The 16671-nt window shown below is 58.7% G+C and overlaps 1 protein-coding gene across 10 annotated transcripts in view; it reads left to right on the top strand.

The window, feature by feature from the left end:
• VAV2 (vav guanine nucleotide exchange factor 2) overlaps positions 1-16671 on the top strand; it is a 183469-nt gene that overhangs the window by 86036 nt on the left and 80762 nt on the right. For all 10 annotated transcript variants that reach the window (XR_014265976.1, XM_082470355.1, XM_082470352.1 and 7 more), the window contains one exon: positions 15947-16005. Coding sequence is in view for 9 of the 10 variants with exons in the window: in XM_082470355.1 (XP_082326481.1) it covers positions 15947-16005 (59 nt within the window). In the remaining variant the exon portion in view is untranslated. The remainder of the gene's footprint in view (positions 1-15946; positions 16006-16671) is intronic.

Genomic DNA, 16671 nt, shown 5'->3' with positions numbered 1-16671 from the left:
GAGGTTCTGTCCTGTTGTCCAGCACAGTCTTCTCAGAGGTGGGTCCCCAGAAAAGCGAGAGCTGCGGTCTGAGCTTCGAACACCTGAGCTGGGTTGTCACGGACGGGCGCCCACGGTGGGAGCTGGACAAGGAACCTTGGCTCCCTCTGGCCCGGAGAGAAGTGGGGGGCGCTTGGGGACCCGCCCAGGGGCAGTGCGGAGCATGGGCGTGCTTCCACCTCGGGGGTCCTGGGCATCCCGGGGTGACGGGCCACTGAAGGCCCTTCATCTCAGAGCTGTGGGATGGCTCTGGAGGGACGGGGTGTGTGGGCCACAGGGATGTCACCCGTCACCTTGGGGCTACGCCTCGGGAGGAGGGCTGCCCCCGGGGGTCACGTCTCTCTGGCCCCCGTAGGACGCGCGGGCTGGTGAACATTGTGAAGGGGATTGTCCGCCCTCGTGCTGCGTGACCGCGTGAGGCCCTCGTGAGCGCACAGTGGGCTTTTGCAGGAACGTGGGCCGCCGCTCTGCTGCAGGTGAGTTGATGTCCTCAGATCCAGTCTTGTTTCGGAATTAAAGAGCCCTGAGAAAGCCACATCACTGGGCCGTGGCTGCCATCGATGTGACAGGGACCTCTGAACACACAGACCTTGAAATCGCAGGAGAAGCCAGGGCGGGAGGTGGGGGTCTCCAGGGCAGCCGGCCGTGGGCCGAGCAGGTGGCCGCTGGGCCTCACGCGTCCCCCGCGGCCCGTGCGCTCGGGGGTTCGGAAGGATCGCAGGATGTTCTGGAGCACAGGATGCCACTGCTTCGGAAAAGATTCACAGGCGTTTATGAATATGGTTGTGCCTTCCCAGCCTCTGGAGAGAGGCTTCTGCGGGCGCCGGAGTCATCCCCACCCGGCCTGTCTGCGTGGGTGTCACAGGCAGAGCCAGTGGACGCAGCGTGGACGGGGCCCTTCTGGAAGGAGTGGAGTCTCTGCGTTTACAGGGACGAGGACGAGCTGGGGACAGCCCCGAGCCCCTCCTGTGTGGCCTCCTTCGTGCTCCTTCTGGCTGGGTTGGGGTTGGGGGCGCGTGTGGATCTGAGGCCAGGGCCGAGGTGTCCCTGGGCGACCCCTGCCCATCTCTGGCCGTTTCCTTCCTCTAGATTCCATGTTCTCACCAAGTGTCAGTCTCATCAGAAAGCCTTGAGCTGTGTGTTTTTGAATGAATGAAGCTGATTAAATGTCTTTGCAATCTCTAGATTTAAAGCTAGAGGGTTTTTTTTTTCCTAAACATAACTTCTCAAAGTATCCTGCACATACAGAAAAAGTGTCTGCTGTAAGCGGACAGCTTGATGAATTTTCACACAGTAAAGCCACCAGGTAACCAGGATGGAGAGACAGGACGGAACCAGGATGGAGAGACAGGACGGAACCAGCATCTACTGGGCGCCTGGGGAGTTCCCACCACACCCCGTGGGGGTAGGAGTGACTGCCCTAATCGGTCCGCAGAGTATGGCGGGACCTAATTGGTCCGCAGAGTATGGCAGGACCTAGTCGGTCCGCAGAGTATGGCGGGACCCAGCGAGGGCAGTCGCCTGACTCCAGTGAGGGCCCAGGAACAGAAGGAAGTACTCCTCGGATGAGTGACCTTTGAGGGCACTTTGGAGGAGGCTAAGGTCGGGCAGGAGGCAGGTGAGGGCGCTCCCGGCTGAGGGGGCAGCTCAGGCGCGGTGGAGCGTTAAGTCACGGCACGAGGAGCTGGCACATAATCGATGCTTTTGCTCGCCGTGTGCCTCTGGGGCCTCACCCCGGTGGCCTGTCAAGTGTGTGCGTGCCCGTGTGCGTGTGCTGCTTTTATTCTGTTTTGGTGCTGGTGTCCTGACGGCTCACCGTTCATTTCGAGTGCCCGCTCCTCGGCCGTGAGAGCCGCTGGAATCCATGTAAGCAAAGTCGTCAGTCGGCCGCGGACCTCAGGTGAGGGTTTTGCGGTGCCCTTGACCTCCAGAGTGGCCCCGGATCTGGGAAGTCTTCTGGTCTGATCGCCTGTGCAGTGCCAGCACCAGCTTCTTGTATGCCTCTCGTGACGGCGTGCTCACTACCCCCGGTGGCAGCCCACCTCCCTGGGGGCTGCTCCCACGGCACCCAGGCCTGCCTCCCTGGCACCCGCCTGCCATGGTGGGGACCGCGTGGGGTCAGCACAGCGGGTTGTTTCGATATGTTCCTGTGAATCTTCACGTGCCTGAGTTGCCCCAGCAGGTCACCAGCTGGCTCTGCTATTCCCCCCCCACCCCACTTCTTGCTGTGTTGCCCTCGGGGCCATGTCGCCAGCCCCCATCTGGACTTCTTGCAGAGCGTCACTGTCATTTACCAGGACCCTCTCTGAATCATTGGGGGAGCAACGAAGCAGGGTCCACCTGCTTGAGGAGTGGTGAGTGGGGCATGAAGCCTTGCGCAGCCTTGGGGACATCCCTCCCTGCGACTCAGGAGGGAAGGAACAGAGAGGGGCAGGGGGCGGGGGCCCAGGGATGGAGCGTGAGAGAGTGTTCCTGCGGGCCAGGTGGGGAAGCCGAGCCCCGGCAGCGGGGCGTGGGTGGGTCCTTCCTCTGCTACCCTCCCCGGGCAGCAGCTCTTTCTCCTCCACTTCAGGCCGGCCTCTCCCTTGTGGTCACGGAGAATCTATTCTGGGAAAAATGCATCTTTGAAGCCTACCCTCAAGGAGGAAGAAACTCCATCAAGTGGCTGGTGCGGGAAGGCCCCTGACGGGCCAGGATTAAGCAGGGATCGCGATGAAACTGCTTTTCGGGGAGCGATCCGGAGCTTTGTCTGTGGCTGTTATCCATCTGTTTCCTTCATCACAACGTGCAGGGGAGGAAAAATCACTTTAGACTTTTTTCCTGCCGAGGGTTTCCTTTGCACAAATGGGGCTTGCAGTTGCCGGGCAGCAGGGATTCTTGGGCTGATACTGCTTTGGAAAGGAGAGAGGTTCTTCGTGGTCCGTGTGAGCCGGCCGCCCTCTGCAGTGTCAGGTGCCAGGCGAGGCCACTTCTGAGGCCGTCCTGTGGACAGGGTGCCCTCACTTATGGAGAGCCTGCTGTACATGTGCCAGCACTATGACACATGCCAGCGGGTCCCCCAGCGAGTCCAGTTCATCCCTCAGGTCTGAGGTTGAGTGGCAGGCACCTCATCCAGGAGGCCTTCCCTGATGCCCCCCCCTCCCACCATTTGGTTAGGTCCCCTGCTAGCGCTCCTGTCCTCGTAACACTGAGCACGCACTGGGTCCTGTGAGCTCCAGAAGTCACTTGTGGCCTCTCGTCCCCGGCACGGTGCTTGGCATGTCCTGCTGCTTGCTGAACCCTGTTGAACACGTAGGTGAGGAGGGGAGAACCCCCAGCCTCGTTTTCATCCCCACGTTATAGATGAGGGCCTGGGACCCCGAGACCTCAGGGCATGGCCGAGATGGCAGGGACACTCTGCAGCTGGATATAAAGCCGGGTTTAGCGACACCAAGCCTGGCACTCTGTCCCCTGGGGAAGGCTGTGCCACAGGCCCCTGAGATGGGGGCGGGCAGGTGCCTGGCCAAGGCAGTGGGGAGAGCTTGGGCAGGGTCCCCCACCCTTGCTCCCTCGTGCAGGGAGTCAAAGGCGGAATTCCCAGGATGCGTGAACAGGGTAGGCAGGCGCTCCATACCCCGTGGTCAGCTGCTGCCCTCAGCTTCTCCCCACCCCTGCCTGAGGCTCCGCTGACCCATTTGGAACCTCCCCGCCATCCCCGGCAGGGATGGGGACTCCTGCTGAGGGCAGTGTGTTGTGCCTGCTGCTTGGGGCGTCTTCCCCCAGCTCCCAGGTGTGGCTTCCCGGGAATTGTACCACGATTGGCGGTGGGCAGAGTCTGCAGAATTACCTCTTCAAGGCTGTCCTGTCAGCGATACTATGACAAAAATGCCATCGACTGGGTGGCTGAAACAACACACATGTATTTCTCACATCTCTGGAGGCTGGAAGTCTGAGATCAGGCCCCCAAACGGTTGGGTTCTGGTAGGGGCTCCCTTCCTGGTTGGCAGACGGTCACGTTCTCGCTGTGTCCTCATGTGTTGGAGAGAAACAGAGAGCATTCTCCAGTGTCTTCTTCTCAGGGCACCAATCCCCTTCACGAGGCTCCACCCTCATGACCTAATTGCCTCCGAAGACAATTGCATCGGGGGTTAGGGCTTCAATGCAATAATTTGGGGGGGACACAAACATTCAGTCCACAGCGAACACTAACCAGTGTCCAGTGACAAACAACCACAGGAGACTTGGAGGTGGTGGAAGTGGGGGGCTGCTCCCCCAGGAAGGGCAGAAATGATGATTGTGACTGTGACGGTGAACCCACAGGGTGGGTGGACCTCCTCAACCACCAGGGTGTGTGTTGCCCCCGTTTCTCGGGCAAGGACACGGGGACTCAGCTGCACTCAGCATTGCCTCCTCGGCTGGGGGTGGATGGGGACCCTTGTCTGTCAGACTCAGAGCAACCTTTCTTTTTTTCTTTTTTTTTTTTTAAATGCATTAATTTATTTTTGGCTACGTTGGGTCTTTGTTGCTGTGCACAGGCTTTCTCTAGTTGCGGTGAGTGGGGGCTACTCTTCGTTGCGGTGCGCGGGCTTCTCATTGCGGCAGCTTCTCTTGTTGCGGAGAATGGGCTCTAGGCGTGTGGGCTTCAGTAGTTGTGGCAGGCGGGCTCAGTAGTTGTGACGCACGGGCTTAGATGCTCTGCGGCATATGGGATCTTCCCGGATCAGGGCTCTAACCTGGGTCCCCTGCATTGGCAGGCGGATTCTTAACCACTGTACCACCAGGGAAGTCCCAGAACAACCTTTCTTAATGCTCAGTGCTGTCAGATCTTTCCAGAAACACCCACCCAACCATGAACGCGCTTGGGTTTGCAGTTTGTCTTGTAATTTGTGTAGCTGCTCGAGGCCGTCCTCACGCATCTCCGTGGCTGCTGTGGTGCCGATGGTCGTCCCTGACGTCCCTGATCCCTCTCCTGCGGGATGTCAGCAGAGCCGGGAGCGTGTGAACACAGCACAAGCTGAGCTCCGCCTGGCACTGGGAACACAGGTCAGAGAGCCGCTCCCCGGACCTGTGAGGGGCAGAGCCACACCCTCCTTTGCCATCAGAAAGCCCAGGGAGAAAGTAGAGAAAACACTGCAGGGCTGCAGGGTAGCCAGAGCTTCAAAGGCTCTCCAGGCGCTGGCGTCAGGAGCAAGGAGCGGGCGAGGGCTGATCCAGCAGCGGAGAGATTCATGCTGCCCCGCGCGCTGGGGCTGTGCTTGCAGTTAATAACTCAGTTACTAAGTCATCACTTCAGAGATGAGTGTGTATGTTGAAAAATTATTGCCGTGGTGTAAAAGATACAACTTCTGTTCCCCTTCCCATTAAAATGGCCATTCATCAGGGAGGGCAGTAAAGCAGCTCTGAAACTCATCGGCCCTCGCCAGGTAATGGCTGCTGTCACCTCGCCCCCATTAGCAAGCTGGGAGTTTGACGGATGGGGAAGGCCCAGGGAGCCAATGAGCCAGAAATGCTGGGGGGGGTGCGGGGTGGAAGGGGGGATTCCTGGGTGAGGCTCAGACCGGAGGCTGAGGTGCGAATCAGACCATCCACGTTCTTAGCCGTCTCTACTACTGTGTGCAGGTGACCACTCTGACCCTCAGTTTCGTTATCTGACAAGGGGCACAGGATCACCTCCTCGCGTGGTTGAGGATTCAGTGAGGCAGTGGGGTAACTCTGCAGCCCAGAGCCAGGCTGGGGGTCAGAGCTCAGGTTCATGGTCAGAGCTCAGGTTCATGGTCAGGGCTCAGGTTCACGGTCAGGGCTCAGGTTCATGGTCAGGGCTCAGGTTCATGGTCAGGGCTCAGGTTCATGGTCAGAGCTCAGGTTCATGGTCAGGGCTCAGGCTCACTTGGGTGTAGGCTTCTTCCAGGAGGCCCCCGGTGGGTGTGACGCTCTGAGCGCTGCTCACGGGCCGAGACTCAGCAGCGTTGCCAGGTTGCCCAGGGGGTGGGGATCCCCAGCCTCCAGGGGCTGTGGCTTGGCATCCCTCGGAACTGTGAGCTGGAAGACCGCTACCACCTCAGTACCCAGCGTCCCCCAGTGCAGTTCTAGGACGGGATGGAGAAAACCAGAATCCACTCCCTGTTTCTCAGCAGCTGTGTAGAGTCTGAGGAGGGTGTGAAAATGCAGAAGAGCCTCTTAGGAAGGGCTTGGGGTCAGACAGCCTGGAGCCGCCTCGTACAGTTGGGTCCCTGGCAAGTGAGGCCGCAGTCCCCTCATCTGGAAAGTGGGGAAGATGGTCCTGACCCCATGGGATTGTGCTGGAGCCAAACCATATGTGCCGAGGCAGGAGTCGACGCAACAGCAGAGGCAGGTGTGTCTGCGGTGGGCCCCGGGGACCTGCTCAGGGAGCCGGCTGTGTAGACGCCTGCTGTCTGGCCCCTTGGTTCACCGTCTCCGCCGCTAGGAAGAGGGAAGGGAAGAGTGTAGCGGGGGCCTCTCGGGAGGGCAAGGCCTCCTCCTGGGATGGGGGCTCCTTCCACCCTGCCCAGTGCTAGTCTGTAAAGCGTGTGAGCATCCCAGCCCTGGGCTGCCCTTGGGATGCTTGTACCTTCGGGGCAGTGACTCGTGACGCTGGGCCGCAGGCCTGTGTCTCGGCTCGTGGCCTCGCCTCGGATCAGCGGGGAGCTGTGTCGCTGCCTGTCTGCAGCTGGGTTTGAGATGCCGCCTACGTTTTGACACACCTTGGTCCCACCTCTTACCTGCCAGACGGGGGAGGGGAGGCCCGGCCCGTGCTCCCCTCCCGCTGCCGTGGCAGCTGTGCTAACAGGGAGGTGGGAGGGAGTGTCGAGGGGATGGTGAGCTGCATTCACAGACGGTGAGTGGTGGCCTGGGGCGACCCACCCCACAGGCTCCCGAAGCCACCGTTGTGGTGGACGGGCTTCCTGGCCTCAGGGCCTCACTTAGCAACCCTGCTCTTCTGGGGTTTATGATCCTCCCCTGCTGTCTGTCGGCCTCGGGTGCGGTGGATGAGCCAGCCTTGCTGGGGCAGGGCCCGGGTGAAGATCTGGGGCCCCGCAGCTAGACAGATGACCTGGGTCCACCTCTGCTCACCACTTGTCAGCCGTGGATCACCGAGCCTCAGTTGCTTCTCTGTGAAATGGGAAGATTGGCAGGAGTGTCTCCTGGTGGAGGGGGGCGTTTGGGGGAATAAACAGAAGTAAGCCTGGTAAAGACTTGGCCGGGGGGAGGCCTGGATGCACGTTAGCTGAGGTTGTCAATGAAGACAGTCAGAGCGGGGACCTGGAGCTCCAAATGGCATCCCTGCCTTCCCGGCTGGGTCTGCCTGGAAGTTACTGGGTGGCCTTTGCAAATCACTTACATCTCCCTAGCTGGGTTTTTAGGTTTCCCACCTGCAGATTGAAGAATTTGGACCAGACGGTCGCTAAGCTCCTTCCACTACGGATTTTACGTTTCCCTGACCGATTCCTGCAAACCCTCCTAGTTGGGAACAGCTCCAGTTCAGCTTCCCCCCCTGGTCCTCTCCCAGTCCTGGGATCATGGAGGGTTTGCCCCGATGGTACGGATCAGGGACCATAGACAGCCGGTGCTCAGGGACTCTTGGATGGACGCTGTCTGTTGCAGGCGCCCCTGAGCCTCACGGCCGGGTGGCTCTGGACGTTCCATTCACACCTGACCCCTCACTGTGTTCCATGAGGACGCCTGGATCCAGCTTCCCTTCCAGCCTCTTCTTTCCCGGTTCCCAGGGTTATGGAGTGCTGCCCCCGGCCTCTCCTGCTCCGGCCGGGTCCTGGGCTTCCTTCTTCTCTGGAGGTATGGGGGCTGGGCCGTCACCCTTACACACTGGCCGGGGCAGCTGGCCACCTTAGCTGGTTGCAGTGGGGAGGGGATGGTGCCGGGGGACGGGGGCTGCCGCTCAGCCCTCCTCTTCCAGCTCTCCCGAGGGTGTCAGGACGGAGGGGATATTAAATCTCAACCCCCCCGCCAAGCGTAGCCTCGGAGACACAGAGAAGGCAGGGATGCTGGTGGCAGGGAACATGGGGAGGAACGGGGGTGGCCCCTGCCCCCTTTCCATCTCCCCTCTTGGGCTCAATGTAGCGGTCAGCTGGTCTCAGAGGCCCCGGGCCACATGCCGTCCTCTTCTCCAGGCTCCTGGCCCTGGGCCGTTTACAGCTGTGACGTCCCTGGGGGCTTCTGCTTGGTCCCCTCACCAGGGGCCTCACCAGGCCCTTTGGGTCTGTCCTGTGCTCCGTGGCCCGGGACTCTCAGACGTGATCAGAGCCAGGGGAACGCCAGACTAGGTCACAGCCTTTCATTCCCAGTAGGAAATTGAGGCCCGAGGGGTGGAGCGGACGCTCAGAGAAAGGGCCAAGCAGAGAGCAGGGCCAGGGTCCAGCCTGTCCTCCTTGACCACCCACCTTGGGTAAGGTGGGGGCCGGGGCTGTCTCCTGGCCCGGGGGAGGTGGCTGGGACAGATGCTCAGCGTCCTTGCTTTTGTGGGGCCTCCTGCGTGTTTTAGGAGCCGGGCTCCAGTGCGGTCCCCGCCTCCAGCGGTGAGACCTTGGTCCTGTCACCGTACCTCTCTGGGCTTCGGTTTTCTCAACTTGTAGAGAAGAGCAGGGCAGCCCCCCGTGGTGGGTGGCCGTGGAGACGGAGGAGCGTCCACTCACAGAGGGAGCTGAGGGCATGCCAGGCGCTGGCTCCCCTGGAGGTGCACTGCGGGCAGAGCGGTGTGAGGCCACCGTCACAGGTCCGAGAGGGCCCGGGGCTCAGGGATCCCTCTGTGTTGGTATCCATCCATCCATCCATCTGTCTGGGTCACAGACGTCAGCAGCTTCAGAGTCCGAGGTGTGAAGATTTGGGCTGCTGGTCCATGAGGCTCGGGATCGTCTCTTCTCCCTGCGTTTGAGGGTCTTGATTTCGACCCACCGAGCGAGGAAGCGCAGCTAGACTTGGGGAATTGTTTCACATCTCACTGAAGACTCAGTTCAAGGGCACGGAAGAGCAGTGGGCCAATTCTGAGATATCCATAGTCTTTTCTTTCTTAGCCTAACTTTTTCTTTCCTCCTAAATCACTTTCAAGCTCCGACCCTCTGAAGGCTCCCAGACCCTCCCTCCAAGCACTCCCTTCCCAGGTTGCTGCAGGTCACTTGGCTCCGAGTGGCATTTTTTTTTCCATTCTGCTGTTTCGCTGTCTTGGGGCATGGGGTCTGGCTCCCTCCCATCTCCCCGCATCCTTTTGGCTCCCTTGAAGGAAAACCCCATCTGTTAGGTACCGTGGCACTGCCGTGCAGAAGGCGGTGGCTAAGAGGTGACCGTGTTCCCCGCTTGCTTTTGTTTCCCGGCCTTCTGGTGGCAGAGCTTGAACACGGAGCCGTGGTTGCCCGTGGCTCGTAATGAATCACTCCTTGCCAGCTGCTTGTCATTCCGAAGGCAACAGCACAAGTGTTTCTGACCTTGCTCTTGATGCGGAAAGAGAAAAAAGGAAGGGCAACGCAGGCTGAGCTGGAGAAAGCAATTTATAATGATTTGCTTCTAAATACGCAGCCGAGTTAGCTGTAGATTTCCCCGCCGATAGGTGAGTTTCGGCGCAACGTATTTAAATGAGCTTGATCATCTGGCCCGTTTGGCTCCTGGGAGCTGCTGGTGTGTTTGCAGATGAGTGGTCCTGGCTGATAAGAAAGTCTTCCTGGTCTGTGCAGTTCCTGCTTAATGATTCCTAATGACCGCGGGGAGCTGGGGCAGGAAGCCCTCCTGACCAAGCGGGGCCCACGGATCCGCCCACTTGTCAGCTGACCAGCGGCTGGGCAGCCGGGCCCTTTTAAAGGCCGACTTGTAGCCATCTCTGTTCTTGCTCTGGATCGTCTCTGCCCATTCTTAGGTTCACATTTTGAGTTGCAGGGCAGTGACGTCTTGTGGGATGGCAGCAGAGCTGCCGTGACGGATAGACCTGGGCTGGGCTGGCTTACACGGGAGGTGGTGGCACCGTTCAGAGAGTTTCCCGGTGGGCAGAGAGTGTGTGCGCGTGCGTGCGTGCGTGTGTGGCCTCTGTCCACGCAGACCTTCTGGGATCTAGGCTGATGGCGGCTTTGCCACCTTTAAGTGGGGCTTTCAAGGTCACCCCAGGAGCAGGGAGGTTTCGTGAGCTAGGTCTGCAAAGCAGCCTGCTTGATGTCTGTTCCCGTAACTGCAGGCGAGGCTGGAAGATGGGGTCTGGTTGAGCCTGGGAGAGGAGTTCGGGGTTTCTTGCCCACTGCGGGCTCCCGTGTGGAGTATGGTGCAGCTGATGGGAGCGCGGGATTGGCTGACACAGACTGGGTCCAGTTCCTACGTAAGCCACTTACTGCTGGGTGACCTGGGGCAGGGTTCCCGTTCTCTCTAGTCCCCAACGTCTGCATCTAGTAAGTGGAGAGTTGGGGGAGAGAATAATAGGAACCATGTTTGTGTCATGCTAATCCTAGTGCATGACACTTAGTAAGGGCTCAATAAATGGGAGCTCATGTTCTCATAATTAAGAAATGGGGATTGGGAGGCAGGTTCTCATTGGAACCTTTGCTGTCTGTCCATCTGTCCATCTACCCATCCATCCATCCACCCATCTGTCAATCCGTCCATCCATCCAACCATTCACCATCCACCTACCCACCTGTCTGTCTGTCCATCTGTCCATCCACCCATCCACCCATCTGCCGATCCGTCCATCCATCCAACCATTCACCATCCACCTACCCATCTGTCTGTCTGTCCATCTGTCCAGCCATCCAATCAACAGATCATCCATCCCTCCACCATTCACCCACCCATCTACCTGTCTGCTCATCCACCCACCCACCCAAATCCCCAGATATTCTTTGAGCATTCTTAAAGTCACTCTGTGATTTAGGCCATCATATAAACTCGGTGAGCTGCAGTGTTTCTCACCTGTGAAATGTGAAGAGGCAGCTCAGAGCCTGGCTTTGAAGGTCAGATGTGATGCCAGCCCCAGAAGAGCTTGGAAAAGCTGACCATGGGACATGAAAGGTGTCAATTGTCCGGGATGCCTGAAGCTGTCTGCATGGAGCCCCTGGAACCGTGGCCTCTGCTCGCCCTGTAGGGAAAGGGGAAAGCGTGGAGGCTGAGAGACATGTCACAGACCCCTGCCCCATCCCACCGAAGGTACAATGGGGTGAATAACAAAAGGGTCCCCTCTCAGAGCCGCCGCTGACTGTGTAAGCTTGAGCGAGTCCGTGGGTCACTGGGCCTTGAATTCCTGTCTGTAAAATGGGGCCACAATTTCAGTCCAGCCTATCTCATGGGAGGGAGCCTCCTGGGGCTCTTGGAGCTCTGAGATGGCGCCTGTTGGGGAGCAAAGTGCCCCTGAATCTGATCCACCCTCTGTTATGTCCCGACCACGAGGCACGGTGCCTGCACTTAGCAGGGCGCATTAAACATTTGATGAGTGACTAAGTCAGGGAAGCTAAAATCATTCATGTCCTCTGGACTGAAACAAAAGTTTCATGAGATAATACTTAATTTACTTTTCTTTTCTGGTATTGTCTGTCCTGTCCTATCCCATCCCATCCCCCCCCACCCCTTACCATCGTATATTATCCCATCCCATCCCATCCCATCCATCCCTTCCCACCCCATCCCATCCCATCCCTTCCCGTCCCGTCCCGTCCCGTCCCATCCTTTTCCGTCCCATCCTATCCAACTTCACTGAAAAAATGCCGTTAGGACCCGTCCAAGTTTACGCCTCATCAGTGGGTCAACACCTGCAGTTTGCAAACTCTGCCCCGGAGCAGTAGAAGGTGAGCCCTCACCTGAGTTACAGCCGTTGCTGGGCAGGAGGCTGACTGATTGTGGCTGGGCCTCCTGCAGCCCAGGGACCACCCGAGCAGAGGAGGGTTGGCAAGCCCGGCAGCCCAGAGCTGTCTCCGCCCACTCGGGGCCAGGCCCTCGAGGCCGCTGTCTGGCTGCTTCCCCGTGCAGGTTTCAGCAGAGGCTTCAGCAAAGGGGTAACGGGTCCAGAGCTGCCCGGAGGCCTCGGGATGTCCTCCCTGTTCCCCCTGGAGACCCCTGAATGATGCTGCTTTTTGAAGTCCGAGATCCCCTCTCTCTCTGTCTCTTCATGTCTCCATCTCTCCCTCGGCCTCTGGTCTCTGTCTGCCTCTTCAACCCTCGTCCTGAACTCCTCTTTTTAAGTCGTAACAAAGGCTCGAGCCTGAAGCCAGGAACTTCGCCCTCTTCCTTTGTTTTCATCCGAATGGGGGGTGGGTGAGGCAACCCTTAATCACCGCGTGGATCTCCTTGCTCCCCTGGTTGTGCAAAACCCCCTTCTGTGAGCCGTTTGTGAGCACCTGCTGCAGGCCAGCCGCCTGACACACGTTCCACCGAGTCCAGCAGAGTCACATGAGAGACATGCTTTTCTCCCCCATTTCACAGACAGGCAAACTGAGGCAGGGGGGCCGGATTTGAACCCAGGACTGTCTGGGCTCTTCCTCCGCAGCAGACCATCTGGCTGCAGCCCGGACCCGCTCCGGTGGCCCTCCACTGAACCCCGCACATGCTCTGCTTGGGCCACCTTCTGAGGAGGAGCCGTCACCTCTGTCCGAGCCTTTGGGCTGGGCCTGGGGGTCTGCATTCGAAAGCTCCTCCCTTGCACGTGTGGAAGCTGATTGGCTACCGGTGTCTGGGAATCTGTCCGCCCGGATGGAGGCCGGGTGGAGAGCTGCAGGGTCGGAGCAGGCCACGCCTGGTGGGGACGGGGCCAAAACTGCCATCCGGGGTCCAGACCCTGGACCCCGGCCTCCCAGCCTCTGGGCTGTCACACCCATTCTTGTTCCTTCACCGAGTCTTAAAGGAGCTGAAACATTAAAGGTCACAGTCAAGGCAGGAGGTAGATGCAAGTGAACAGCACAGACAGCCGTGGCTTTGGGGAGCTGGCCGTGCACGTTTCTCCTCCCAGCAGGACTGGTCCCCGTGGGCGCACACCCTTCTCCTGTCAATCCCCTGCCCGGCCCCTGCACACACGTTTCTTTGTTTGCCTGGAGCTGAGGCTCCGTGGGCCCAGGCGGGAACAGTTGGTGGATCGCTGAGCCCAAAGGTCTGAGCCGCTTGTATGTGGAGCGAAGGAGAAGGGGGAGGGAGGAGGGGGAGCAGGTGCTGTGTCTTTTCATTCATTATCAGGGATGCCGATGAGAAATGGAGATAAAAGTTGGGGAAATGTCATCCTTTGACATTCACGTTTTCAGAGGAGTTGGCAGGGACTGTGGGCCAGGAGGTTTTCGATCATCACGGGAGAGGGATGCCTCGGGGGTAGCCCAGCTCCTCCATCCCGGGAGCGGGGCAGGCGCCGGCCAAAGGCGCCTCGGGAAGCCACTGAGGTGCTTCACGCCCCCCGCGCGGAGAGGATTCTGCTCCCTAACCTTTCACGCGGGGCCAGTGCCCCTCATCTGACCCCGCGGCTCTGAGGGGTCCCATGTCTGTTCCCAGCAGCCCCTGCCCTGGGCCTCTGGTCACTGGAGTGAGGTTCCCCCTGGTGAGACCTGAGATTTCCCTTCTTGCACAGACACCAGCCAGGAAATGCGCAGCCCACGCGGAGCGAGGGGCGGGGCACCTCCGGCAGAGCTGGGACAGTTAACCCTGTTAACCCCGTTTAAGGAGCTGCTCCTGTCTGGTGATACAGATCAGAGCGGAGCCCTTTACAGACTGCTAGTGACAGGTTCCAGCCTGGAGCAGAGCGGCTGAGAGCTCAGGGCTGAGCTTCGCTGTGGTCATAGCAGCAGGAGAAGCCATTCTGTCCGCGGGGACTGTGGACACAGGGACCGGTCTCCTGGCCTCAGCTCACTCACCTGTGGCAGCTCCTCCCTGTCCTGGGCTCCACCTGTATGCGACTCGGCCTCGGCCCTGACTGCGGGTTGGCAGACAGGTTTCGTCTCCTGTGCTGATGCTGACCGGCTGCTGGTGCCTTGTGTGGACTCCGCAGGAAGGACTCTAAGCCTGCGTCTGGCTCCATGTGGAGGAGTGCGGCAGTTGATTAGCAATGTCTGCCACTGTAGGCGTAGGAGAGGGGTGGTATGTGCGCCCTCTAGTTGCTAAGCCCTTCGGTCCTAACACTTCCAGCATTCTATCTAGTAACTATAAGGACGTCAAGCAATATTGCTTTAATTTTTGTTCTTCCTAAATATTTAGAGCCCTTAAAAGCCAAGAATAACAGCAGAAGCCAAGTTGCTCATTATTTGTGAAAGGCCTCTTGGAGCACACAAGTGTGGGAGCCTTGGCTGGGCCAGCTGCACAATAAGCTCATTGAGTCTTGTCTGAGAAAACACAGAAGAACCCTGTCATTCTCTGCATTCATAACTTCCGTGCGTCCCGGCCCCTGAAATAGAACCCCTACCGGAAGACAGCGCACAGCACTCAGCTTGTTGGCCGAATCTGCCGTCTCGCCAGCTGAGAAAGGGCCCTTCTGTATGGTTTGGGGTTCTCACCCCCTCTTTTTTTAAAAAAAATTGCTAGAAGAAGAGCTGCCCACAAGGAAGTCTGAGGCATGTGTCCCGGATGGGGGACTTCGGGAAGGTGACCTAGCCTCAGTTTTCCCGTCTCCCAAGTGTGCGCGGCAGGCCTGGCCTTGTAGGGTTGTGAGGATTCGCTGGGATGATGCCCATGAAAGGCCCATCAGACTCAGTTTCTGAGACAGCCGGTGCTCAGCAGAGGGTGTCTGTGACTTTAGCAAGTGGTCATCACGGGCCATGTTTGTGTTCCCCGTCCTCAGACGCGCACCCACGCCCCCCACACCCACACCCACACCCGTGCACACACCGCTGGCTCTCAGAGTCGAGGCTTGCCCCTGCCTCCTCAGTGCTCCGTGTCTGGCATGGCAGGTGCCCCGTCAGTCCTGCCGGGAATCGCGAGCAGCTTGTGTGAGTCGTGAGTCATTCTCGAATGCGTTATGTTGTGTGTTCGGGGTCAGTCCCGCCCTCTCCTGGCCTCCATTGCCCCGTGGCCATCTGTGGACACTCAGCCCTGCTTGCCGCTGGTCATTTTGGAGATCTGTGGAGTGGCCGCGTTGAGGCCTCTCAGGCTGGGAGCTGGGTGGGTCCTGTGTATCTGGAGGGGGCTGGACACAGGGCAGGACCGGGTTGGGGCAGAGGCGGCAGATGGAAGGAGTAGCCACTGCTCCTCGCCGAGCACTTCAGGAATTCGAGTTTGACAAGTCTTGTCGGTCTGGGGAGAGCCTGCTGGGATCCCCTCATGAAATCTGAACCTGGGCTTCTTCGTTTTCCCTCTACACCCTGACCCCCCCCCCCCCAGGGAGCCGGGCATCTGTTTAAATGGTCATACTGGAGAGGGAAGGGGCTGGAAGGGAAGGGAGCATTATGCTGGGATGTTTGCATCTACGCTGTGCCCCGGGCTGCTGTGTCACCTTGGGGAAGTCTCTTGACCTCTCTGGGCCACTGTTTCCCCATCTCTGAAATGGATCAGCACCTACTGGGAACAGGAGTTGTTATTAATCACATGGTAACTTCCAGAACAGGAGCCTGGGGTGAGCACTTTGTAGGCATGATGTCTGAGCAGACTCCTGGTGGCCCCGATGAGGGAGACCCTCTCCTGGGAGAGAACGAGACTCAGGGAGTGGTTGATGTCGGAGCCCCAGGAGTCGGCAGAGGGGGAGCTGTGAGCCCAGCCCTGCTCCTCTCCAGGGCACTGCGCCGGGCGTGCAGTAGCCCTCAGCAAATATTAGTGCACCAAAATGACATGTTTTGCACGACAAATACAAAATAGGTGTCTTGCCTAAAAAAACTTATGCTGTGTTTTTTTGTTATTTTTTACCAAGATGAAACGGGCTCAGTGAACTGTTCTCGACACCTACAAAACACTTCATTACAGTTTTATGATGACTTTCGGCTTTCTGGTGAAATCACAGAAACATCTTTTCGTCTCCCCCCAGGTCATCTCGGCCGTGTCGAGACTCTCCCTGCACAACTTGGCTCAGAACAAAGGGATCAGGTGAGCTTCGCGGAGCGCGCACTGCTGAGTGCCTGCCCTTTCATCTTCATCCGCCACCCGCGTGCCCTGTCACAGATACTGGAGTTTTGAGCAGACACCCTCTGCCCTGTGTCTTTCTCATGAATTTTCAGCGTGTTGTCGGGTTGCCTGTTGGCAGCGGCTGGAAGGGGCGGGGAGGAGGGGAGAGGCTTCAGCTCACACCGGGGAAATCTTGCAGCATGTTACTGATGGCTGCAAAATCTCTCTCGATTTAGGTAATAAGATCAACAAATTAATCCTTTCACAGATCATTGCCTACCTAAATGCACTCTCCACACATCAGAAGTGGGTTTTGCCTCACATGAAGTAGCAGTGTTTGTTTGCTGTGATGGGGCCGAACCCGGGGACCTGCCTGCTTGGGGCTGCAGGCCTCCTGGCACGAATCTCTCCACTCTCAGCTTTAATTCTGCTTGGATTGCAGAGAATCCCATGGCCCCCGCGGTCTGATCTCTCGTCCCTGATACGTGGACGTCGTGGGGCGAGGGGCCCTGGAATTGTGAGGGCGGAGGGGTCAGGGGAGATGGGGGGATGGAGGCATGCCGGCCACGGGGGAGGGGGACGGGGAGGGCAGCCCCAGGTGAGGACTGGTCATTGTGGATTCTGACCCATGGATGGGGGTCAGGGAGA

This window comes from Balaenoptera physalus (assembly GCF_965194825.1).
Source record: "Balaenoptera physalus genome assembly, chromosome: 7".
In the NCBI taxonomy this organism is placed as follows: domain Eukaryota; kingdom Metazoa; phylum Chordata; class Mammalia; order Artiodactyla; family Balaenopteridae; genus Balaenoptera; species Balaenoptera physalus.
This window is presented reverse-complemented; position numbering and strand designations above follow the sequence as displayed.